At 47.3% G+C, this 27,020-nt stretch overlaps 1 protein-coding gene across 1 annotated transcript in view; it reads right to left on the bottom strand.

The window, feature by feature from the left end:
- Positions 1 to 3,404: 3,404 nt before the first annotated feature.
- CCDC102A (coiled-coil domain containing 102A) overlaps positions 3,405 to 27,020 on the bottom strand; it is a 37,524-nt gene continuing 13,908 nt past the window's right edge. The window contains exons 2-9 of the mRNA XM_081872451.1: positions 23,122 to 24,049; positions 19,004 to 19,230; positions 18,800 to 18,908; positions 16,958 to 17,074; positions 15,257 to 15,466; positions 13,337 to 13,507; positions 11,891 to 11,994; positions 3,405 to 4,437 (exon numbers count right to left, since the gene is read on the bottom strand). Of these exons, the coding sequence (XP_081728577.1) occupies positions 4,311 to 4,437; positions 11,891 to 11,994; positions 13,337 to 13,507; positions 15,257 to 15,466; positions 16,958 to 17,074; positions 18,800 to 18,908; positions 19,004 to 19,230; positions 23,122 to 23,724 (1,668 nt within the window). The 5' untranslated portion in view covers positions 23,725 to 24,049 and the 3' untranslated portion in view covers positions 3,405 to 4,310. The remainder of the gene's footprint in view (positions 4,438 to 11,890; positions 11,995 to 13,336; positions 13,508 to 15,256; positions 15,467 to 16,957; positions 17,075 to 18,799; positions 18,909 to 19,003; positions 19,231 to 23,121; positions 24,050 to 27,020) is intronic.

Below are 27,020 nucleotides of genomic sequence, written 5' to 3' on the forward strand. Positions count from 1 at the left end.
GCCCCTTCTTGGCAAGGCACTATGTTGGGACGGAGCAAACTCCCATGGAGGACTAGCCTTTGAAAGCTTCTGCCGTAATAAATTTGTTCGTCTTTTAAGGTGCCGCAAGACTCTGTTATTTTTCCACCCTGTTAGGTTTCCTGCATGATTGGTGGGAGCCTCTGAGCGACTGTGTGTCTCTGTGTGTGGAGGAAGTGAGCTCACGCCAATTACATCACTCGGCAATGATGGAAATATAAACCTCACATTTGCTATAAAACTGTTATCACGGGCCATTATTGCTTAATTTTTAACCATTGTTTTAGGCTCATCTCCAAGAACCATATTAGCCGTAAAGCCAAACGAGCTTCGGTGAGCCTGGTAATTGCAAGCAATGATGTTTTATTCATGGAGCAACTCATGGAAAAGATCCTTTGTGCACACACAGAAGTGGGGGGAGAAAGAGGGGATTTGATTTTGTCAGAACATTGATCGAAAGGCTGTCAAATGGAGACCCCTGTTTCTCCCCCAAAAAAAGCAGATCTCAGAAGGGTGTTGCTAGATGAATGCAGAGGGCACCCAAATGCTTTTTCTTCACCAGAGACCTTTCTGTCCAAGGGGTGCAGGAGATGATGTTCAACTTGGAAGAAGATACTTGCCAGATGAAGCAAAATGGGGTGAACTGCTCATCTTCTCCATTCTACAGCTTCTACTGCCCCAGATGCTTAACTAAATACCACACCTAGAGAGGGATCATAGAACTGTAGAGCTGGAAGGGACCCCAGGTCATCTGGACCAACCCCCTGCAATTCAGGAATCACAGCTGAAACATCCCTGACAAATGGCCATACAAGCTCCGCTGCACTGTCAAACAGCTCTTATTGCCACAAAGTTCTTCCTAATGTGTCAAGATGAGAAAGGGCAAGGATTAGGTTGCATGTGCCAATGACCTGAAGTGGTCCCCTCCATTAGGGCAAATTGCTCAGAGTTGCAAAGCAAACTCAGAAGCTGGGGTTTTATGAGGTCTGGTGGTGCCTCATAATTGGTCCTCAAGGTCGGCTGACAGCATTGAGTCAGACGGAGAGTCTTGTTTGGCAGCCTGCAGCAGCCAAATGACGCCATTGAGGGACACAGTCCAGCCTCCTTGTGAAGAAAACATAGTCCTGGGGCTCCATGGAAGTTCTGGGGTCTAGTTGCTGGGAACCCTGCTTTGAGAGATGGCAGCACATGCACGCACACACCCTTTTATTCTCCAATATCCAACTCTCCCACTGAACTACACCTCATACAGGCATTTAGTATAAACTCTGTTTTATTATTACAAAAGGTTGACTGAACGGTTGCCGTGCTGTTTGTAAATGATACCTGTCAGAGGCAGCTGTGGCCCCCTGAGCCTCGCCCGGCCCCTCTCATCACATCGGGATCAGCTCAGTTAAATGAAGGGCCACTCACACTCTGCACCAAACAAATCCAAATTCTGCATTAAGGATGTCATAGAATCATAGAATCATAGAGTTGGAAGAGACCACAAGGGCCATCGAGTCCAACCCCCTGCCAAGCAGGAAACACCATCAGAGCACTCCTGACATATGGTTGTCAAGCCTCTGCTTAAAGATCTCCAAAGAAGGAGACTCCACCACACTCCTTGGCAGCACATTCCACTGTCGAACAGCTCTTACTGTCAGGAAGTTCTTCCTAATGTTTAGGTGGAATCTTTTTTCTTGTAGTTTGGAACCATTGCTCCGTGTCCGCTTCTCTGGAGCAGCAGAAAACAACCTTTCTCCCTCCTCTATGTGACATCCTTTTATATATTTGAACATGGCTATCATATCACCCCTTAACCTCCTCTTCTCTGATTTAGAAACCCAAACCCACCAGCCTGAATTCCTAATGCAAACCACGGGCAGTTCCATGCACTTGATCATTGGATTCTGGGAGTCAGCGTTGCAACCACAAAGTATTTGGAATTCTTGAGCATGGGATGAGGGAACACAGGAAGGGTCCAGAGGTTTACAGGCTGGGAAGGAGGGAGCCAAGAAATGGGACCCATACAGGTAAAGCCCAGTCCCACAAGTCCCCCTCAGTCCTTTTCTGCCCTGAGTTTGCCAAATGCAGCCCCAAGAGTTTGTTTAAAGGGTGGGTGAGGGAACAGATGGAGTTACATGGGAAATTTGACACCAGATGTCAAATTCCACGAAGGCATTACTATCCAGCAGGTCTCCGGGCCTAGAAGCTGAGATGGTCCCCACCCCTTTCAGAATTGCAGAGAAGGCAAAATTTCAGCAGGTGGGGGGTGAGCAGGCTCCCCCATTATTGCAGTCCACAATGCTATGGCAAGGGGCCTGCAGAACCTGTGAGTTACCAGGCTGAGCGCATCCCTTCAGCCCATGTGTGGACACCCACCAGGGGCTCCATGTACTCCTGGTTCTGATACACAAACAGGTGGGTTGTCAAGCATCTCCCTGACCATCACACATGACTGATGGATGGTCTTCTGTTGGGTTGTGCTACCTTTTATAAGCAACCTTCTCACGATTTGAACTCATAAAAACACAAGAAGTGCCTGCTTTATTGGGTCATCTAGTCTGGTTCTCACAGTGGCCAACCAGATGCCTGAGTGGTAAACTCGAAAGCGGGGGCCTGAGCACATGAGCGCTCTCCCCTCCTGTGGTTCCCAGTAACTGGCATTCAGAAGTATTGCTGCATCCAACCGTGGAGGCAGAGCATAGCCATTGATAGCCATCTCCTCCACCAATTTGTCTAATCCTCTTTTAAAGCCAACCAAGTTGGGGGCCATCACTGCATTTCCTGTGGGAGCAAATTGCATAGTTTAACTCCACATACCCAGGAGCAGAATGCACATGAACTGGGAGAGGGCATTAGGCAGGAACTACTCAGAAATAGGGTGAGGGGCTGTTACTGCAATACTAATATTAATTAGCCTTCATATAGAGCTTTCAAGTCCTAAAAAGCACTTCACATATACAGTGGTACCTCGGGTTACAGACACTTCAGGTTACAGACTCCACTAACCCAGAAATAGTACCTCAGGTTAAGAACTTTGCTTCAGGATGAGAACAGAAATCGTGCTCTGGCGACGCGGCAGCAGCAGGAGGCCCCATTAGCTAAAGTGGTACCTCAGGTTAAGAACAGTTTCAGGTTAAGAACGGACCTCCGGAACGAATTAAGTTCTTAACCAGAGGTACCACTGTATTATCTCGCAATCCCTGCAACCCCAAAAGGCATGTGAGTGTTATCATCTCCATATTGTAGTCGTTGCATAGAATAAGAGAATTGGAAGCCTGCAGGTTTGTGGTAGAGGTTGTTGTAAATTTGGACTGGGGACCTTCCAGCTTCTTGCTGTTTCTTTTTGTGACACCAGGAAGGCATGGGAGCGAGACCAATAATTGCAGTGCTGGCTGGGATTCCATGGCTATCTCAAGTTTTATAATACAAATCATATACAAATACATAAACACACGCACACACACACGCACACACACTGGGCAGTCTGAGAGGGTGAGATGCATCTTCAGGGGTGTCTCTCCCTATACCATCGGTCTCTTCCATCACCTTCCCACTAGATCTTTTATTCAGTCATCAGTTCAACTCCTGAGACATGGAAGAACCACTTTGGCGGATGGACCTAAGAGATTTCAACAATGAGATTCCTCCCTCCAATGTGTTGATTCCCCGCTCTGTATCACTCATTATATCCATCTATCTGGGTTGAGGTCAGAGGTATTGTGGTTAACTTCCAGAGGAGTGCTGTGTTTGCGGAAACCGTGTTGGTCAGCTGTGGAGAGGAATTAGCTGGACAGGAATTAAGGCCAGAGCAATGGAAGGGTTTGAACAAAAATCTAGTCCAATGCTCTGCAATGAAGGATTCTTTTGCCCAATGTGGGGCTTGAACCCACAGCCCTGAGATTAAGAGTCTCATGCTCTACTGACTGAGCTATCCCTCAGGTCTAGATGTTTCTTAATTTTTTTTTAAAGTATCAGCAATGATTTACAGACTGGAGCTGTAGAGAAAGCGAGCCTTCCATAAAGTTTAGCAACTCCCTCCATGAAATCTCCCCAGGGCCTCTATTTAGCCCCCACCCTAGTCACCAAACCTTCTTGCTGTGGAGACCAGAACATGGAGGCCTGGCTTCCCCTTTCCCAAAGTCTTCCTCACAGCTTCACATTCGTTCTCCCTGGGGTTGGCAAAAGAAGAGGCCAAAGACCGTTCTGCCGCTCCAGTCACTTGTCCTAAGCCCACAGGCCAGGCCCAGCTCCACCAGCATGTGGTGTCTCTGTCATAGCCTGGAGTGTCTCTCCAGTGGCAGCTGCTAAGGAACTTGGATCTGCAGGTCTTCGTCTTCATCCAGGTCGCTGTTGCCATCGCCAGGGTTGTCAGGGCCAAAGCGTGAACCGCGAATCTTCCCAAAAAGGGGGATGTTCTGCTGACGGCGAAGCCTGTCCCAGGAGAAACGAGATTTTTGGCTATTATTATTAAACAATGATTATTATTATTATTGGTGGTCGTGTTGCATTTGTGTCCTTCATTCCCATCACCTAGTGGCCTTCAATGTGATACAGTCAATAAAGCAGAACAGCGACAGCATATTTCAGCTATCAAATGCCGGGGTAAACAGGAATGTTTGAAGATAGCCCTATATGGGCTATTGGGCCATGCATCCCTTGCACTGGTGCTATGCTGCAACCATGTTCATGGTATGCGCTCCCAGGGGGAGCCCTCTGTGCATGCTTCTCTGTTCCACAGTATATATACAAGTGCAGGATGACCCCTGCCTAGGAATGTAACATCATCTTTGTTCTGAATTTAAGGTACGTTCCCAAAGAGGAATTCTGTGTAACTCAAGAGCTTGATTCAAGGAGGTTTGAACTGTAACTGGTCCAACAAGTACCTTTTTTTAAGCTTCCAGGGAATAAACCAGGGAATAAACCTTGGTCTGCCCTATACAATGAATGAAGTGGCAGAACGGGTGGCGCTGTGGGTTAAACCACAGAGCCTAGGACTTGCCGATCAGAAGGTTGGCGGTTGGAATCCCCGCGACGGGGTGAGCTCCCGTTGCTCGGTCCCTGCTCCTGCCAACCTAGCAGTTCGAAAGCACGTCAAAGTGCAAGCAGATAAATAGGTACCGCTCCAGCGGGAAGGTAAACGGTGTTTCCGTGTGCTGCTCTGGTTCACCAGAAGCTGCTTAGTCATGCTGGCTGCATGACCCAGAAGCTGTACGCCGGCTCCCTCGGCCAGTAAAGAGAGATGAGTGCCGCAACCCCAGAGTCGGTCACGACTGGACCTAATGGTCAGGGGTCCCTTCACCTTTACCTTACAACAGATTGCATGGCTTTGAACTACAAGTAGGGGAATCACATTTTTAATGCTCCCCCGTTAAAAATCCTCTGCAAGTAGCAAAACAGTATAGCTGGCAAAAGGCCAGGATAGAACCATTCCTGTTGTGCTCATTTTTGATTTGCAGGGCATTTTTAATATAAAAGAACACTGTACATAGTATAGAAATATGTGAGCCCTGCCCCCTCACCCCCTGCAGTCTGAAGTGGTAGCGCACGTTTGACTTCTTTTTCCTGCATGTGCAGATCAGCTCCCATGCCGGCAGATGGAAGCTGCAGTCCAAAATATCTGGAGGGCAGCAGGTTAAGAACACAAGTCGAGCCTGCTGGATCAGGCCCACCTAGCCCAGAATCCTGTTTGCACCAGGTGCCCCAATGGGACACCTGCAAGTAGGACCCAAGCGTGAGAGCAACTCTCTCCTCCTGCGATTCCCAGCAAACTGTGGTCAGAGGCATTCAGAGACTGGGGAAGGCTGTGGAGGAGACTGAATAATTCATCGATTTCCAACCCCTCCTTTTGTTTTAGCTTAGATATTCAGCAAGAAACTAACCTTTCCCATTAAGGTCCATGAGATATAAATAAATCTATTCCCCCACCCCCAGCTACTGCTTCATGTTTAAACTTCATCCAGCTAAGTGGGTGTTACATGCTGATAAAGGCAGATCTGGACAGACCGTCCCTCAGTGGCTCCAAGCAGCACTTAATAGACTTTTGATTAAAGCAAGCAAAGTTCACTCGAAACCCTTTTCAGATTCAGGGTGCTTAACCAACAGCACATTATTGTCTGGAAGCTTTTATCAAGGAGTGGGAAGGCAGACACGGGGGTCTGCGGGCTGAACTACGACATCTAACACCCCCGTATTCAGTAGTCCAATAATACGCTAATAATATAAACACCACCAGCAATTAGTTGTCTCACGTAATTAGGGCTTTATGTGAGAATTGTTTACATTTGTACAAATCTTATTCTTTGTGTCTGCGTAGAAGAGAACTGTGACCCTTCCCATTTTACAACACAATAGGGAAAGAAAACCTCTCTGTTAGAACTGTTGCTAATCCTGCACCTCCAAAAAAACCCCTTCTGCTACAAATCATGGCTGTTTAATACTGGTGGTGTGGTAGGTTGTAAACCAAAGAGAGAAGCAAGTACCCAGATGTCCTTTTTAGACAGATGAGACAGTGGTGGAGGAAAGACTGGTGTTAACAAGTGGGTATTAAGGACACATTAGGTGCAGCCCCTCTGTATATACAGTGAATCTGGGGAGGTTCACGAAAGGTAGTGTGGTGAGTTATGAATCAGGGAGCCCCTTGTTCGAATTCTGCCTCTGCCACGAATTCACTGGGTAGCTCTGGGCAGGTTGCCTTCCCTCTGTCTTCGGCTGTAATCCAAAACCTCTTTGTGCTGGTCTGGTGTTGGATTGGGTAGATGTGCCCCTCTAGCCAGTCCTGTCACCCTCCACCAATGTGGAATTTCCTGTTCCAGACACTGAATGTTCAGGATCCTGCCTGGCAGCAGCCTGTGGAGATCCCCAAATCTGGCTGTTGTAGACGAGGCTTGTGCCTTTGCAGCTGAGGATTCACCTGCCCCACACATGGTATCGGATAAGTGACAGGTAGTCATGGCCATGGGGCTGGGAAACAGCCTTGTGGGCCAGATTAGAAGCTTGGTGAGGCCTAATTTGCCCGCAGGCCAGAGGGCCTCTGTGCCTGCTGTATAACCTAGGTCAAATTGCATGACAGTAGAGTTTTTAAAATAGGAATCAAGAGTCTTGAAGGAAATATAGAGGTCTTTAAGATGCATCTAAAACTCACGCCTGCCTCTGCCCCTCGAACCACCCAGGGGAGGGCATTCCTAAGGGGCCAGTGGTGGTGCTACCACTGAGAAGGCCCACTAACAACCAGCAGATTTTAAACCGCGGTCTGGTCTGCACTTGGGGAGACACTCCCTGTATTGGGTATCCCAGTTTCAAACTGCTTAGGGCTTTTCATGTCAACAGGAAGGCCTTGAGCCTGGCTTGGGAGCTAAGAGGCAGGCAGACTCATGACACTGCAGAGGGGTCCCAAGGCTCTGCTTTGGTGGGAGCGCGGAAAATGTTTGCTGCTATGAGCAAATGCTGGGACTGGTTTTGGAGGAGCCCACAGCTCCCGGAGACTGTAGCCGGTTCATAGACAGCAGAGCAGCGTCTCAGCCCCTCTGCTCCCTTCATAGGGGGCCTTGTTACCCTTCAGCCTCGCTAGTGAGGCATTCTCAGCACTGTCAGCTCCCTGATCATCCCAGCATTAAATTCCACCCATGGAAATTTATGTGCTGGATTTCCCATCTGAAGCCACGCAGGAGCTTGCAAGGAGGACGCCGCTCTGATAATTCTCTAGGTGCGGCAGCCTCTGACTCCAGTTGCTTTTTACTGGAAAAAGGCATGAATTATTTAAGGAAAGAGGGTGGTGGGCTCGGCGAGGGAGGGGGAGGGAAGGCTCCATTATTCTCGTATGATTTAATGCCAACCTCCCCAATAAAAAGGAGGAGATAAAAATCATCTCTTTCTTTCCTTTCTTTCTTTTAGAGCTCAGCTGCCTCCTCAAAAGCTCTTTGGATCGAGCAGAATCGATTTGTCTGGCAGGCAACCCAGTGTTTTATTGCTAGAGAAACATGCATGCATTTTTTTTTTAAAAAAACTTTTTAAAGGCAATAAAATGAAAGTATCTCTTAAAGGTGCTTCACTTAGCATGCCATGGGCCCTCTGACCCTCATCCTTCCATGTTTCTAGATCTTCTTGAGGAAGTGGGTGGCGCCTTTGAGACCCCTTTCTCTCCCTCTTGCTGTTCATCATTCCCACGCAAGGCCCTCCATGCCCTCTAGTGGAAGAAGAGAGCATGTGCAAGGGGCCTCTGCCACTCACCTTCCGACTCCTGCTGGTCCAGTGTTTCCAGTTCCTTGGCAACATTCCACTCTTGTAAACGTCTATCAAGTCTCCTTCATTGCCTAACCTCTTGAGGGAAGGAGCTCCAACTCTTTGATCATTTACTGTATCTCCCCTTGCTCTACCTAACCCATTTTTAAAAAAAGATCTTGTTGAGAACCCCACAGATTCCATACCATCCAACTTTTTCTAACGCAAAACTGGGTCTTCCGGGATGTGCTCCTGGGTGAGTCACTTGACCCGGATCTCACTCTCATCTTTCCCACCCCCAAAGCACTTTGGGGGGGGGCAAGACCTCTCGCAGCCCTGGAAAATGCACGTTTTCGGGGCAAGAGCACAGTGCGAGATCACGGCACCTGAAACGGCTGCCGAGATCTTGCATGAAAAAATGGGCTGTCCTGTTCCCCCCCAGGGACTTGGAAGGAATGAGATCCCTGCAATTCAGAAGACAGGAGCTCATTTTGGCCTTTGTAAGAGATGACACAACCTTGATGACAGAAAGTGAGGAGGAAGTAAAGAACCTTTTAATGAGGGTGAAAGAGGAGAGCGCAAAATATGGACTGAAGCTCAACATCAAAAAAACGAAGATCATGGCCACTGGTCCCATCACCTCCTGGCAAATGGAAGGGGAAGAAATGGAGGCAGTAAGAGGTTCTACTTTCTTGGGCTCCATGATCACTGCAGATGGTGACAGCAGCCACAAAATTAAAAGATGTCTGCTCCTTGGGAGAAAGGCGATGGCAAACCTAGACAGCATCTTAAAAAGCAGAGATATCACCTTGCTGACCAAGGTCCGTATAGTTAAAGCTATGGTTTTCCCAGTAGTGATGTATGGAAGTGAGAGCTGGACCATAAAGAAGGCTGATCACCGAAGAATTGATGCTTTTTAATTATGGTGCTGGAGGAGACTCTTGAGAGTCCCATGGACTGCAAGAAGAACAAACCTATCCATTCTTAAAGAAATCAACCCTGAGTGCTCACTGGAAGGACAGATCGTGAAGCTGAGGCTCCAATACTTTGGCCACCTCATGAGAAGAGAAGACTCCCTGGAAAAGACCCTGATGTTGGGAAAGATGGAGGGCACAAGGAGAAGGGGACGACAGAGTACGAGATGGTTGGATAGTGTTCTCGAAGCTACCAGCATGAGTTTGACCAGACTACGGAAGGCAGTGGAAGACAGGAGTGCCTGGCGTGCTCTGGTCCATGGGGTCACAAAGAGTCGGACATGACTAAACGACTAAACAACAACAAAGAAAACCTGCAGGATCAGGCCAAAGGGTCCCTGAGCGTCATCTTGTCCAATTCACTCTGCTCCCTCCTCTCCCTCTGACCACTCGTCCTTGTCCCCCCCACCCCCCGGGCTCTGAGCCTTCTTCCCTTGGAGTTTCCTCAGCTGGTTCTTCCCACCATTCCTCTGCGTCCAACCAGTCTATGATTTCTTCTATGCAAAGTAAAACTGATGAGCAATGCTGCGTCTGTGAGCCCTTTATCAGTCTCGGGGGCACAGGAAAATGCCCAAGCCTGCCAGCCTCTGGAGCCAGCCCCAGACTTCTAGGCTTGCACCTGCAAACAAGCCCTGCTCACGTTTGTTCCCCCTTTTAAGTGGGGTGAAATACGAGCACCTAAAAATCAAGCAGCTTTCCCCTGCCTTTAGTCACGTATGTTTTGTTTCACAACCACTGGCAGGGCCAAGCTGATTGCAGAAGCAGCTGCAGCTGTCATTGAGGGCGGTGGTGCCGGGGGAATGTTTTTAAGGGCACTGGGGAATCGGCACACCCTAGTATCCACAGGGAGATTGCAAGGGACCCCGGGGTTGGAACTGACTCAGTGCATTTGACAAGGCCCTAACCACATGGGTTAAAGGATTGAGTTCCCCCCACATTTAACCTCCCAACCTGCCTCCAGCGAACATGACAGAGAGAAATGGGGCGAGGGTGACCGAAAGCCTCCCTCCAGGCTCTGTAGCATCCATCACTGTTCTCTGCTGATCAGGCACGACATTCCTTCCCCCCTCCCACCCTCTCATCCGCAGCCCGCGGCTGACAGGTAAGCTGCTGAGAAACGGATGGCTGCAATTTGAAGAGTTCCCCTTGATGCTCTCCTCCAATTTATCAATGAGATCATTCTCCCACCTGGCTCCCCTCCCCACCCCCTTTCAACCCTTTGATGCAACCTTCCTTTCCTGGAAAGGACTCCCGCTTCTGCAAAGCCTCCAGGGAGACAACAGTTCGTCCAATTCGTCTTCGAACAGCGCTTAAGAGCTAACGCCCCAGCACTCACTCTCGTTTGCAGTCTAAATTAACCCACAGCTGATTTGCATGTTCTCTTGTGCTCGCAAACTACCAGGAGTTGGTTCAGGAGGATGCTTTTTTAAAGAAGGCAAAGATTTCAACTTCAAATTAGGAACTGGAGGATGCGTGGAACAAATCCAGGAAGGGAGTTAAAAGGCGAAGGATGCTAGTGTGGTTGTTAAAGTTTCGGACTAGGATCTGGGTTCAAATCCCCACTTGGCCACGAAATTCACTGGGTTGCCTTGGGCCAGTCATGTGCTCTCAGCCTAACCTACCTCACAGGGTTGTTGTGAGGTTGAAATGCAGAGGAGGAGAACTGTGAGATCTTTGGAGGAAAGAAGGTGGGATAAAAATGTAAGTAATAATAACACAGCCATCTGCAACAGCCTGTCCTTCAGATGCTTTGGACTGCAGCTCCCATCAACTCCAGCCAGCTGATGTAGTCCAAAACATCTGGAGGGCACCTGGTTAGAGAAAGCTGTGTAAAGTCATCCAAGGCAAAGAGAGAGCAGAGCTGAGACAGCCATGGATCCACTGGATCCTAAACTGGTTCAGTGAGCAAGAGGTTGTACTGGGGTCTGCTCAGTGTGCCTGACTGAGGTTAGGATTGTACTTGCGGCCACCTAAAGCAGTTTGCTAATCCAGGAAGTCTGTGTTTCTGTTGTCCATTCATTCTGCCTTTATGAATCACCCTGTTACCAGCCCTGGATTATGCAATCTGAACCACAGCATGCAACGAACAGAGAGCAAGCGCATCAGAGAGCAGAGAGAAAAGTGGAGGGAGAACAAATAGCCAAAGACCACTCAAGTAAGTGAGCCAAGCTAGATGCTGCTGTGTGCCTCCAGGCACTCAATTTCTCTACCCTGGGCATACCCAAATGAAGAAGATGTGATGCATGTCTGGCAATAAATTATTTTGACTTGTCTCTGCAGCAGCTTCCTAAAGAGGCAAGCCTTTCTAAAACACTGAAAAGTGGCATGCCTCTTCAAGAGCTGCTGCAGAGAAAACCTCAAAAGAAAAACTGGCTGCGCACACAGCACCTTTACTTGTGCACGGATGAATACTTTGGGTTTTGCAACCAGTTGTGCCACCGGATGTCACAGTCATCAAACAACGAATGTGTATGTGTAAAATAAACAGCCCACCCTGCAAAAGCGGAAGACAACTTTGCAGGGATGGAATTTCATTCCCCCGCCCCAAATACTCTGCCTCTTAATACATCAATCCCCAAGTACTGTAGGTCCACCGCTTGCTTTATCATGCCCACCACATCATCCAAGTCCCTTTTCCTCCATCCCTGAGCTCATCTCTCACCTTCTCTAGCCTGATCTTTGCTTCCCCCTACCTGGACTGCAGGTGCTCCAGCTGAACTTGGAGGTTCTCACTTTGCTCCGTTTGCTCATCAAGCGACCTCTGCAATTTCCGTGCCTGGTTGTGGGCCTCGTCAAGCTGCAGAGCAGACAGAAACACAAGACAAGTGAGGGCAGCAACCCAGTCGGGGAAGGTGGAGTTGAACCCTCAGCACCAACACGCTTTTTGCCTTATTGTTAGCCAGACACCAGCAGTCACGTCTTAAGTTGGATGCTGGAATCAGCAGCACACAAGCCATAGGGGTAATTTACACACACCTTGTGTGCAGTTTGATCTTGCTCTGACACAGCTCTCGCTCCCAAAGAGGCAATCAGCTGTTTGGTTTTGAAATACTGCTTGCCTCTTCAGAAGCAGTAGCTCGTGCACGGGTAATTCAAATGAATTTTGGGCTCAACACACAGTGTCCTCTAACACAAGTACATTGGTTTTTGGGGGACTGGGGTTCCGGGAAAGGTCCAATCCATCTTCACTTATCTCCATACCTTGCAACAAGGCCAGTACCAAGCAGAATGCAGAACCCTGCAGCCACATCTGCCAGCCTGCCGGTTCCTTGATATCCTCCCCTCCCATCATCCTTGCAGTTCCAGGCAGCCAGCAAAAAGCAGAAGGGATTACCAAACTGCGAGGCTGTGTTTGGATTAGTTGTGGGTCACCAAGCTGTGCAAGCCCAGCTTGCGATAAAACAGCCATGCAGACAAATGGGCAGGAGGAAAAGCCAAGAATTGTTTTTGACTCTCATATGACTTTTCACAATTGGGCATATACTGAGTCCGATCACTGGTATATTTTTGCTCTGACTGGTAGCCCTAACCCTGAGATCTCAGACAGAGGACCCTTCCCCAGCCATAGCTGGAGACGTCAGGGATTGAACCTGGGACCTTTCACATGCAAAAGCACACGCTCTACCACTGAGCCAAGCCCTTCTCCACACAGATCATGCAAAATGTGGCATACAAAGGCACATAACTGCATCATTTCGAAAGCTGTAATCCAGAACATCTGGAGGGGACACCCAGGCTGGGGAAGGATGATTTCTACCAATCCAGCTACCCAAATTGAGGGTAACCCTAAGCAAATCACTTCCCTGGGCTCATGAGGTAATAGACATTATCTTAAATATGCCAGGCTCCATAGGAATTTAGAGTTTCAAAAGCCATGCCCTGAATGGTACCCATATTTGAGCAAGGAGGAACTGATGCTGCTGTGTTACTGTTGAAATATGTGGGCCTGTCCAGATGAAACAGCCTGTGCTGTCATCATATAGGGACAACAGCTGGAGGAGGAGGTGGGTGGGGAGTTGAGTGAAAGGACAGAAGCAGGTCCCAAACCATCCTGGAACAGTGAGCACCTGTTCCCCAGAGTAGAAGCTGCTGCAAGGTCAGGGAAAGGGGACACAAGTGTGGAAGGTGCAAAGGGTTACCTCGTCCTCTGCTTGGGCCAGCTCCTTCTTGAGCTCCTCGACTCGCAGGCGCAGCTTCTTCACCTCGCCCTCGTGCTGCTCCACCCGGCGGTTCGCATGGGCCAGCTCGGCCATCTTCTCCTGGCACTGTTTCTTCAGCTTGGCATGGACATGCTTCAGATCTGCCAGTTCCTGTGGGAGGGAACGGCGGTGAGGGAGTACTCAACCTTCTCCGAGAAAGGAAGCCTGCTGCTTAGGGTGTGTTTTGCATGTGCTACAAAAAAAATAGCGCCACTTTGCCTAGTCCCCCACCCCCACCCTGTATTTTAAAGGGAAAAGTGGTGGTTTCTACTCTTGTGCCACCTTCAAAGAGGACGTGCAATTTGTGTGTTTCATTCTTAAGGATCTCTGAGCATCACCCCCCCCCAAACTATCAGTATTTTGCAAGAGGAATTTAATTGCATACTGGAAATACGAGTTTGTTTTTGCAGTTAGGGAAGTGATGAGGAAATGCATTAAAAAGCATGGGATAACCATCGATTGATTAGAAGAGGTGTAACCTTTCTGCAAACAAATTCAACCAAAAGTGCCAATATTGTATAGTGGTACGTCGGGTTACAAACGTTTCAGGTTACAGACGCTTCAGGTTACAGACTCCACTAACCCAGAAATAGTACCTTGGGTTAAGAACTTTGTTTCAGGATGAGAACAGAAATTGCACGGCGGCGGTGCAGCAGCAGCGGGAGGCCCCATTAGCTAAAGTGGTACCTCAGGTTAAGAACAGTTTCATGTTAAGAACGGACCTGCAGAACGAATTAAGTTCTTAACCCGAGGTACCACTGTATAAACCTCTGTGCAAGCTTTGTGAAATTAAATCTGGACAAATGCTCAATAAACAGGTCATCTGGAGGAGTCCTGAGTGTCTCTTACCAAGTTCCTATTCTGCACAGAAAACAACAACCAAAGTCTGTGGCAACTTAAAAGATGAACAGATTTAATGAGGCACCTGTTTATGCCACAAGACTCTTGTGTCAGCTTTTCTCCAGAGATGTTTAGGGTTGCAACTCCCATCGGTCTCATTCAGTGCTACGGATAGGAATTTTAGTGCAAAGCATCTCCGGAGGGCAGAGGCCTGGGGAAGGCTGCTCTATATTGTTTTTGCTGCAACAGAGTAAGGCAGCAGCCCTGTGGAAATTTCTTTGACTTGGTCTTCTATCTCTATCTCTGCAAATGGAAAGGGTTGGCTGCCCCCTGGTGTTGACTGTCAGAAAGCAACCTTTGATGTGCCTCTTAAAGTAAACCCCATCAGCCTTCATAGAATGATAGAATTGTAGAGTTGGAAGGGACCACAAGGGTCATCTAGTCCAACCCCCCTGCAATGCAGGAATCTTTTTGCCCAGTGTGGGACTCGAATCCACAACTCTGAGATTAAGAGTCTCATGCTCTACTTGGCTTGGCCCCTCTTTGAGTGTTTCTGCCTGGCTGAAATATGTCTCTGAACTCCGATAATATTCTTCCTTGTCTGGATGGAGAACAGAAATGTGTGTGTGTGTGTGTGTGTGTGTGTGTGTGTGTGTAGAAGTACAAAACTCTTTAGAAAAAATACCTGGCATGGAGAAGGAAATAAAAACAGCCCAGTGAGCTGTCCCGCATGCTCAGGGGGCAGCAGAATACTGACTTGCGTGTGAAATAGAACGGATTGGAGTATCCTGGAAGAACACATAGCTGACGGGCTGGAACACAAGAGCAGGAGAGCTCCCTGCTGCAGTGCTTTGGAGTGGGTCCCAGTTATTTATTTAGGAACGTCACAGCTGAGTAAAGCAGCAGTGAAATCAGCTTCTTGCAGTGTCCAAAGGTCAGCTTTGACAAGTGAGGTTCCCTGAGGTCTGAAATACCACCTTCCGCCCCCAGGGTGATCTCCCTCCCTTAAGCTTATGTCACCTTGTTCTTCTCAAACAGCTCCGCTTGGATGGTCTTGAAATCGGTGTCGAGGGCGCTGACCGTCTGCCTCCTCTTCCGGGCCAGAACCTCCTCCACATCCTCAATCTGCGCCCGCAGCTTCTTGTTCTCTCGCTCCAGATTAAGCTTCTCTGTCTCCAGGCGCTCGCGCTTGCCCCATTCCGCCGCGTTCTCGGCCTGGAGCCGCTCCATCTTTGGGGAAAGGAGGGTCTAAGGGGATCAGTCTTGCTGCTGGAAAGATGTCTGCGGGAACCAGCTTCCCCATTATTAAATTTGCTAGTCACTCTTTTTCTTTTTTCGCTATGGTGACTCAACGAGACGCACAAAATGAACCAAACATACGTAACATTAAAACCAAGGAGAAAAATACATTAGAAAAATCCCACCCGTTCTAAGAGGACATAGATAATTAAAAGCCAAAGGCCTGGTTAAAAAGGAATGTTTTCTCACGGTGCCTGAAGACATGTAACAATGGCGCCAAGAGAGACTTGCTGGACAGAGCATTCCACAAGCGGGAAGTCACCACTCAAAAGGCCCGTTCCTCATGTTGCCACCTTCCGGCCTTCTGTGGAGGGGGCACATGAAGAAGGGCTTCTTCAGATGACGACTGCAAGGTCCTGGTCAGTTCATTAGACTACCCATGGGGCATTAGTAGCCAGTTCAAAAGAGCAAGCTGAACATGCTGCCTGGTGTCTCCAGATGCCTGGGAGAACAGGAATGTCTTTGCCTGCCACCTAAAAGTGGACAATGCTGGCATTAGGTGGGCCTCCTTGGCAAGAATATTCCACAGCCAAGGGGCCACCAGTGAAAAGGTCTGTACTTTCACTGCCTGAACAGAACACATACCAAAGAGGCTATAATTCTATATATAATCCAATAAAGCCATGTGTGATGTGCAAATCTGTGATGCTGCAAGGGTTACTGGGATGGACACAGGAAGCTTTCCAAGGGTGGAGACTTTGGTTCTACCTAAGCCAATGCTGGCTTAGAGAGCCGCTGCCAAGATCTTTTCCAGCTGAGCAATCAGAAATCTTCTGAAGCGGAGGTGCCAGGAAGTTAACCTGGGACCTTCTGTCTACAAAGGATGCTCCTCCACCACCCTTTCTGCGACTTTGCCATTTGTGGCAGCCCAGTGTCTCAGTGACATCTCTTCCAAGCTGTGTGTGGACCAAAAAGGCAACTTAACATTGGCTGCCTGCAACCAAGGCTGAAGTCAAACACCACAGCAAACAAACAAACAAACAAACCATCACGTCTGCCTCAGAATTTGAACTCACATCTCCAAATGTCAAAAGGAACAAGTTTGAAAGTTTTTGTACTAGCAGAGCCACAAAAGAAACGTTTGGAGCTCAGTTTATTTATTTATTTATTTATTACATTTAGATGATGCCTTTTCCTCAAAAGAGTTCAAGGTGGTGTACATGGTCCTCTCCCTTCCCTATTTTCTCTTCACAACAACCCTGTGAGGTAGGCTAGGCTGAGAGGCACTGACTGGCCCGCCCAAGGTCATACCCAGTGAACTTCATGGCTGAGTAGGGATCTGAACCCTGGTCTCCCATGCTCTAGCCCGACACTCTAGGCACTACACCACACTTTAGGGGGGCAACTAAGTGAGCAATGGGGAAACACAAAGGACACCGCTGTTCTTGCAGGTTTCCAGGTCAACTTCCCCCTAACTCTCACCTCTGATCGCAACTCAGCTAATTTCTTGTCCATACTTGATCGAGCCCCCAGTTCGTCTTCCAGATCCTCAGAGATGCGCCCCAACTCGTCTTGGTGGATCTCCTTGAGAATGTTCAGCTGTAGACAGATTGAAAAGAGAAGTTGGAAATTACCTCTGGTGTCTGTGGGCAAAATCAATAGCAGCACTTTAAAGAGCCACATTAAGAGCAGGGGGATGCAGAGAGCTGCTGTGTTGATAAGAAAATATCCTGCCGTTCTCTGATGTTTCAGAACCCCCCTGTGCTCATATTTATAATTTTTTCCGAACATTTAAAAAAGAATTTGCTTTAAAATGTAGATTTGCAGGAGTGGCTGCATGAGGGCACTTTCTCAAGAATGTTGACTCAGGAGAGGATGATAGTAAAAAATCACCACTGACCGACTTGAAAGATGTTTGGGATTGCAATTCCCACCAGCCCAAAGTAGTCCAAAGTGCTTGGAAAGTGAAAACCTGGGGTTGGTGGGTTGGTGGCTGTTCTAGCCATTGCAGCAGGAATGGGGAATCTGTGGCTCTCCGGATGTTCAACTCCATCCCCCATCACCCCTCACCACTGCCTGGGGTTGGGACTGATGAGAACCGGAGTCCAACAACACAGTCCAACAAGAGGGGCTTTGGGGAATTCTCTGCAAGCTTGGGGACATACCTGTCTAACACCCAAAATCTAGGGCTCAGATAGGGGCTTGAGACATCCTACCACCCTCACTGCCCTGTTGAAAAGCTGTGCCCCAAGAATCCCTGGGCTGCAACTTGCTTCATTGTCATCAATGAAAGCACCCCACTCCAAGCAGCCAGATGCAATTGCGCAGTCAGGCAGTCTTTAACTCAGAAGTACAGAACACAGAAAGCTACTCTATCTTGAACTACACCTGGAGTGGCAGTCAGATGGGTGGCATATTTTGTTGTTGTTGTTGTTCTTATCATCATCATCATCATCATCATCATCATCATCATCATCATCATTCTCCACTCCTATGCTTTCCAGAAACTAGTATTCAGACACATGGAGGCAGAGCACAGTCATATCAATAGACTTCTTCTCTATGAATTTGTTTGATCCTCTTTTATAGCCATCCAAGTGGGTGCTTGGTGACCATCACTGTCTCTTGTAATAATAAAAATAAAAATAAAAATAAAAATAAAAATAAAAATAAAAATAAAAATAAAAATAAAAATAAAAATAAAAATAAAAATAAAAATAAAAATAAAAATAAAAATAAAAATAAAAATAAAAATAAAAATAAAAATAAAAATAAAAATTAAAATAAATACCCTGCTCATCTGGCTGGGTTTCCCCAGCCACTCTGGGTGGCTCCCAACAGAATATTAAAAACACTTCTAAAAGTCAGATACTTGTTTATTTCCTTGACATCTGATGGGAGGGGGTTCCGCAGGACGGGTGCCACTACCGAGAAGGCCCTCTGTCTGGTTCCCTGTAACCTCACTTCTCGCAGTGAGGGAACCACCAGAAGGCCCTTGGCACTGGACCTCAGTATCCGGGCTGAACTATGGGGGGTGGAGATGCTTCTTCAGCTATACTGGGCCGAGGCTGTTTAGGGCTTTAAAGGTCAGCACCAACACTTTGAATTGTGCTTGGAAATGTACTGGGAGCCAATGTTGGTCTTTCAGAACCGGTGTTATGTGGTCTCAGTGGTAACTCCCAGTCACCAGTCTAGCTGCTGCCAGCTGCTGTAGCAATGCAATTCCTGTTTAGCTATGAGTTTCCTGCAGGGGACCGTGCCAGCCCCACCTAAAGATGCCACTGAGGTCTGAACCTGGGGCCTTCTGCTACAGATCTTGCCCACCTGCTTCAACACCTCCTGCTTGTTCTTGTTCAGCTCCTCATACTTGACCTTCCACTGGCTCAGCTCCCCTTCCAGCTTCTCGATGTTCTTGCTGAGGGACAGCTTGTCCCTGAAAGAGACAACAACAACACAAAGGGCAAGGCTGAGGGCCGCACTCTGGGCGCTTCCTCAGTAAGCGAGGGGGGTGGCACAGGCAGCACTCACTCCCGCTCCTTGAGCAGCACTTTCTGGGACTCGTCCAGCCTCAGTTTCAGGGCCGTGATCTTGGTGGCGTCCTCCTCGATGACGGAGACGTCTTCCCAGAGCAACCGGCTCCTCTCCTGCCGGGCGAAAGATGAGCGGACGCTGACCGTGCTCCGCTGGTCCCAGCACTCCTGCCCTTCTTGCTTGCTCTTCAGGAGGTTCTCCATCAGCTCAAACTCCTGCAGCGACTGTGGATAAGAAGAGGTCACAAATGCCAAAGTCAGGCCTGTCTACAGACTCATGGTATGCTCAGGTGTGGTCTGTTGTTCTGGCCGAGAAATTGACTTGCCAGGTCAGGGCAGCCAGAGGCAAGGCAAGTCCTTTATCCTTCTATAGCACATGCATCCCCAGGGTGGATAAAAATCAATGTTTTTTTTAAACAACAACAACAAAATTGGATTTTTAAAATTTACAATGGATTTTAAAAATAAAATGCTTTTGAAGGAAAAATCTTTCTAAAGATAGTTTTCTATTTAAGTTACCTTATAGTCCAAAGGCTATTCATCAGTAAATAATTATTTGTTTTAAGTCTTTCATATGTGCTAAAACTCATTCTAAGTTTTTTTTTATGTTTAACCACATCAGTTAACAAACATGGGTACATATGCAATAATGTTTTTGTTTTAGTTAAATAAATTGTTTAAATTGTTATTACAGAAATGATTATATTTCCTTCCAATAAGGTGCAGCAGAAAAGCTGTCCAAATGTAAACAGTTAACTTATTAAACCTCACAATAATTTCATAATTATCTGTCTATGTATTTCTAACAGTATAACCAAATCAGTAATTTTTGACATAACTGCAAAAACTACTCTGAAAATTTATTATTCCAAAAATAAAACCTTCATCTGGTTGTAAATATTAAGATTATACCAGCAAGAATGAGTCTTTCCGTAAAAAAAAAGATTTAAATCAAGTCTTACTGACTAGTAACTTAAATCGTGATTTAAATCAATTTGATTTAAATCAAATCCACTCTGTTCATTCCCCATATGAGACGTGATGGTCAATCGAAACAACCTCCTCAGACCCACGGAAGCAGAGACCTACTGGATCGGAGACTGTAACATGTATTATAAACAGGCTCTAAAATGTTGCGCTTTTTTCCAATAAAGATGAGAGACTAGCTGCAATTGTTTTTTGCATTTTAAATTATGTTTATTATATATGAAAAAGCAATAAAATGCTTTTTTGAAATGACAAAGTCATGCAGGGCTTGACAGCTGATTACCAGAGTGCAGGTTTCGACTCCCACTCTCACCTTACCCTGAGGACAACCCTGGATTACGGCTAAGCCTGTGGGTGGCTTAGCGGCAACCCTGGCCAGGAATGCACCACTAACTCCAGGGCTGGAACATCAGAGCTCGCTCTCTTCAGGGAAAAGCTGCTTCCACCTCTCTGAGAAGTGTCTATGAGTGAGCGGAACTTGTTTTAGTCCTCCAAATCGATGCATTCTGGAAAAGTGAGGCTTGCATAGCAGGATTTCTGCTCTAGACATGCACAGCAAGGTGAAACACACAAGTAAAACAGGATATGGGCAGATATTAATGATTGCTTCATGATCTTATAATGGCTTTTACTTAGTTGGTGGTTTATAAACAAAGCAAAACAATGTGCATGGGAGAAACTGGAGGGGGCTATTATGATTTTTCTAGTGAATGTTGCCCTCCAGATGTTTTGGACTACAATTGCCATCAGCCCCAGTCAGCTCTGCCAAAAGAACTATAAGACACCAGGTTGGCAAAGGCTATTCTAGCATGTTCTACATGCTGCAGTGTATTATTTAGGTATATGTTTATTGTTGGAAAGTGGCATACATACAAACAAACTGACAATGCCGATCAGATCAGGGGCCATTAATTATCATCAATTTCTCGTGTAAAACACACAAAAAGCATTTGCTTGCAAGCAGCTGCTCCTGTGCTATTGGCTGAACTGCTGTGATGTCACAGAATATTCATGAACATTCTATCTGCAAAGAAGGAATCATTGAACTTGAATGCTGAAATTCTGTAAAGGAATAAAAGTTTGCTAGGAGGGAAAACTTAACACAGAATCTATGTGCTGCATAGGGGACTGAGAGGAGGAGGGGGAAGGGAGAAGCTCTATTCAAGACTCGCAGACACATGTTGGGATGGGATGGCAACTCCAAACCATGGTTTCAAGGACAGGAAATGAGCCACAGCCTTCCTTGCACCTATTTCCTCTCTCTCCATCACACCTTCATTTTCAATTTATCATAAAACATAATTTGCCATGGAGAATGTCTGAAGCTCAGTAGCAGAACATCTGCTTTGCATGCAGAAGGTTCCAGGTTTAATCCTTGGTTATCTCCAGGGAAGGCTGGGAGAGACCCCTGCCTTAAACTGTAGAGAGCTCCTGCCAGTCTGTGTAGTCAACACTGAGCTAGACAGATCAATCGTTTTGACTGTATAAGGCAAAATAAGCTTCCTATATAAGCTTCCTGTGTCCCTGCATCTGAATCAACCATGGTTTCCAATGTCCTCCAAACTGGAATTGAAATCCCACCTCAAACCATGGTTTGCAATTCAGGTTTGCAAGTGCAACTGATAGTTACAGATTTGGACACCATGGCAATTGGAACAGAACAATGGTGAGTGAAGCTATGCAAGAAGAGAGAACCTAAGGATTATTTCTGGTATTTCACACAATGACTGGAGGATTGCCTGAACTAGGCAATTTACTGGTACTCAATGAAACCTGCCAAATTGTTGTCTAAGAGTGTTTAGTATAAATATAATGAAATGTGAAGGTGAATGAGTTGCCCATTAGCCCTGATTGCAACTCTCTGCCCACAGTGCTGTGGTTGGCCAGTAAAGCCAAGACACCATAGAGCGATTCCATCGTCTTAAGAGCACAGGCAACAAGGAGGAGTTTAGCAAATTGTAACTACTCTGAAGACGATGAATTGCTCTACCCTCTATATTCTGCATATGTGAAATTATCTTCTCAGCCATCAGTTCCCATCGGCCTCTGCCTTTGAGTCCAAGCAATTTCCTTTTGATGTGCACCAGCTGGCTCTTTATGTGAGCCAAAATCCCCATCCCTGCACTTTCTCACAGCAAAACGCCTCATTATTTTGCATTTCGGTTGCTTTGTAAAAGCCTCCTCATCCCCCCCAAAATATTCAGTTTTTTGGGAGGGGAAACAAAAAGGCCAGAGAGACGTTCAAGGCAAGCAATTCAAGGCAATCCAAAGGATTGATAAAAGCAAAAAACAAATGAGGGTCTGCAAAGACCTTTCTCTGTCTTTCTGTGAAGATGCAGGGTTTTTAGAACCCCCAAAGAAATTTGTAGACCCACAAAAATGTCTTGCTCTACTTGCTTGTATTTCAGTAAATCAAGATATAAAACAGGAAAAGTATGTGGATACCAGAAATTGGTGTGGATTGTTGTGCTAAACAAGAGGAAGTAAACTGACAGGTTAAATGACTGCTGACAATTATCCTGGCTGGCCCCATTTTCCACACGACCTCCTCAAGGCCTCCCTGTCACGCATGGAGAAGATTGCCACCTTTTAAAACAGCCCTTGCACCTCAAATATGCAGAGTGGAGTTAACTGAAGCTGTTCCTGGCACTGAAATAACTGGTGCGAAAAGCTCCACCTGTTCAAGTTCTGAATTCCAGGCTGCTCTTATTTACTGAGAATTGCTCACAAGGAACTTTGGCAAGGTTGTGCAGTTGAAACTTTGCACTTGTTTGGTACAATTACTGGGGCACGAGATAAACACACAGGCCTTTCCCCTAGCCAGCCCTACAATGGCTGTTCTCCCCTATAAGTAAATAAGCCATCTCTTTCTTCAGAACCATGAGGTCTGGAACCTTGATTTGTTTTCAGTGGAAGGGCTGCAGTTCAGGGACAGAGCATCTTGCGCAATGTGCAAGAGGTCCCAGGTTCAACCCCCAGTCAGGGCTGGGAGACACTCTCACTTGAAATCCCAGAGTGTGGATAATATTGTACGAGATGGACCAAATGGATTGGTATGAGGCAGCTTCCTCTATCCCTACGAGTCCTCCATATGAAGCAGGCCACTCGTGCCCCGATGCCCCTACTTACCTTGTTTTTCGGCAGCCTCTCAGAGCCCACATCCCGCACGGGCTCCTGCTCTGGGGAGGCCTCGCTCTCCTTCTCGGACGCGACTCGGTTGTCCAGCTCCTTCTCCTTCTCCCCTTTGCCCTCTCCCTTCAGCCGGGCCACCTCTTTGCCCAGCTGCTCGTTCTCATTCAGCACCTCCTGCCTCTCCCGCCTCAGGCTGGTCAGCTCCTTGGTCAGGGTCTCCAGTTTCTGGCGCAGCTGGCGCACCTCCTCTCGGGCCTTGTTGCGCTCAGCGCGCACCTTGCTCCACTTCTCCCGCCAGTTGGCGGTGCAGTCTGACCACCAGCGCATCGTCTTCTCCATCTGGGCGGCTCTGGCCCGTGCTTCCTCCAGCTCCCGCAAGCGCAGCTCCTCCCGGCTCTCCCAGTCACCGTCCAGGCAGCCAGCGCTCAGCAAGGGGAGCTGTGGTGGGGGGCCGGGCGAAGGGGTGCCACTCTTTGGGGTGGCGGGCAGGGAATCGGAGAGGCTCATCCTTTCGGGCTGAGGGCTGCCCAGGATATTGAGTAGGCTGCTCTTGGAGAGCTGGGGTGAATCGGCCAAGTGGGAGTTGGCGTTCTGGCTCATTTCGTGTCCGGGACGTGGTCTCAGGTTAATGGCAGTCACCCGGCCTGTTCAAGAGGCGTATGGTGAGGGAGCAGAAGCCGCCATTTTGCTCCCCAGCAAGAGTTGTTTTCTTCGTTGCCCCAAGGAATTCTTCAACTGTACACACTCAGGCCAGCATGACCGAGGCCGCACCACCTTCCCTCTCCAAAAATTACCTCATAGAAAGCCAAGCATGTTGGAGGCAGACATCCAAAGAGAATGTTATTGGTGCTTCTGGGCCGAAACACAACTCTGGCTCCCTCTCAGTAAGTCCAGTGTCGCTGTGGAAACCAGCAGATAGAGAGACCTGAATAAATAAGAAGAAGGAATTAAAACCAAATCTACTATTGTGGCCCAAAACACCAGCAATTCTCAGTTGCAGCCTTTCACCATTTGTTATTTCTTCTGCTTTTTTAAGGGAGGAAAAAATGTTACAAATCCGCAGGAACATAGGAACATGTTCCTATACTGAGTCAGACCATTGGGTCTGTGGAACTTGCGCATGGCTGCATGTGACATGGCTGCATGTGACATGGCTGCTCTGGTTTTCATTACCGTCTTCCATCACAATGGATGAGGGAATGAGGTGCGTGCACAGGAAAGAATAGAAACTTATGATTTGCACAACGCTTTTCAGGTGCTCAAAGCCCTTTGCGTGCGTGGTCTGGTTCAAATCCCTGCTCAGCCATGATGCTCACTGGGTGACCTTGGGTGCCAGTCACTGCCTCTCAGCCTAACCAGCCTCACAGGGTTGTTGTGAGGTTAAAATGGGAAGGAAGAGGGAAGCACGTCCGCTACCTTGAGCTCATTGGATTAACGGCCTTTCATGTTGCTAGCTTGGGATGTAACAGGCAAATTCCTTTACAGTGGTACCTCGGGTTAAGAACTTAATTCGTTCCAGAGGTCCATTCTTAACCTGAAATTGTTCTTAACCTGAGGTACCACTTTAGTTAATGGGGCCTCCCACTGCTGCCACCACACAATTTCTGTTCTCATCCTGAAGCAAAGTTATTAACCCGAGGTACTATTTCTGGGTTAGCGTCTGTAACCTGAAGCGTCTGTAACCCGAGGTACCACTGTACATGATGATGTGCTCTTCAATGAGCACAATTTAGCCCTCTTGTTTCTGGCAGCCCCCAACGACAAAGGAAATAAACCTACCGGTATTTGTGCTGATTGCCTAATGTCTAGTTAAGAGGACATATTATCATTTGTAAAAAGCTCAGAGATTTTTTAAAATTTATTTTACAATCAAGTGGTGTAGAAATTTTATGAAATAAATAAAAAGTATCTCAAGATTTGCACACAGAAATGTGTGGAGATTTTAATCACAGTATGTACTTCAGGTTTTTAAAAATAACAATAATATGGAGGTCTTAAGCAAGAGAGCTTTATAACCCTCAGAATTACCCCCACCCCAAAATGGAAACTGATATTGACCCTCCACATCCAAAAGCACAAGCCTCTGTTTTGTCTTTTGTCAAATGTAACTTGCAAGATTAGGTTGGTGATATTTGCAGTCTTAAGTTATTGTAAAATTTGTGCGATTTCGCTTTTTAAAATAAAAATGTTTGTATGCATATAGAAATGGGCAGAATGGAAAAAAAAAGTAGTGGAACGGGAGAGGAGCGACTAAGGAGAGAGACAGAAAGCACATCCAAGATACATTCCCATCAAGTTCCTCCCACTGACGTGGATGACAAGCAGCAGAATAGCAATTGAAGTCCAGGGCCAAAAAACGGGGAATGTGTGCATGATAATGTCCCAAATGCACAAACAGAAAAATAAGTTATAACGGACCCGTGTGCAATAGTCCCTGTCTGGAAGCCAGAGCTACTAAATCTTACTTGATCATATCAACATCCCCCTGCCTCCCTACACATGCTAAAATGGTTTGAAAGGGTGGTCTCCAAGAGCAGCTTGAAAATGTATATCCCAAACTGCAAAAGCACACGATCATTCCTTGTTTAAATTAATGCAAAGGGGTTCAGTTTGTGCTTTGGCAACAGAGCCTGGAAAGGGATCTACCCCTTTCTCAGAGGAACGTAATGCCGGGGGCAGCAGCAGCAGCAGCAGCAGCAGCATTAGGGCACAAGGTGACGTCATGTCATTTTCAACTCCTTTTGGAACCTGGCCTGGAAATTGTAGGAAGGAGACGGACAAAATTGGAGGGAGCGGGTGGATGGGGGAGTGGAGGAATAAATTTTTAGCCTGGAAGAAAGGGAACAAACAAAAGCAAGGAGGATAATTGCATTCAGACTGATACAAACACACAGAAAGAAACATACATGCAACGGAAATTGAAAACCACAAAGGCACAGACTGAGGCCAGCGGGCCTGCCAAGAGACTGTCATTAAGCAATACCCACACAGTTTCTCCATTGGCCAAAGATAAAATGGATCACTTGCCCTTGGCCTGTGCTTAAAAATGAGACAGGAGGCATTAGGCAGAGAAGTGAACCGGCTCTTGAAAGAACCATTTTTCCTACCTGGGAGGCAAAAATGTTCACTCCCAGTCAGATACAGTACGGCAAAACAGGAGTCTTGTAGAGTCACATTTTACATAGGCTAAAACATCTTTCTGCATATGAGGCACCAAGTTAGCCATTGACGTGAGTTCCTGTGATGCTATGGGATGTTCGTGGACATTCTAGCTGCTGAGGGGAAATGTGTCAACAATAGAATGCTGATGAACAGAGCAGCTTGTAAGAAGGAAGTGAATATTCAGCTTGCCTAGGCGCATTTGGTGGGTGAAGGATACTGCTCCTGGCAACCCTGAGATTACTGGATGGAAGAATGCTTTTAACTGTAACTGTTTTGGACTGGTTTTGATCACAATTGTTTTTTAAAACACTATAAACCAGGCATGTCTAAAGTCCGGCCCGGGGGCCACTTGTGGCCCCTGGGCTGGTTTCAAATGCCCCCCCCCCCAGCAATTTTGAAAAAACAATCTCTTGCAGCCCCTAAGCGCCTGCCCACCGAAGCCATTTCCTTTTTGTGGGCTTGTCATGAGCTCTCCCCTCTGCACAGGGGGAGTGGCCATTAGGGAGTCCCCGGCTGCGTGACTCCTTGGGTCGACTAATCTGGTCAGCCGGGGGCGGGGGGAGGATGTGGCTAAATAAATAAATACTACAGTACACGTTCAGGATGTTGATGCTGCAGCGATGGCGGTGGCAGAGGGGCGGCGGCCACCTTGACTTCAACTGCCATGTTTCCCCTTCCTCTGAGGCTTCTATCTCCTTTCTCCGTGAGCCTGGGCAGCCCCTGAGTTGTTGGTT

This window comes from Podarcis erhardii (assembly GCF_964252035.2).
Source record: "Podarcis erhardii genome assembly, chromosome: 7".
NCBI classification, from domain to species: Eukaryota; Metazoa; Chordata; class Lepidosauria; order Squamata; family Lacertidae; genus Podarcis; species Podarcis erhardii.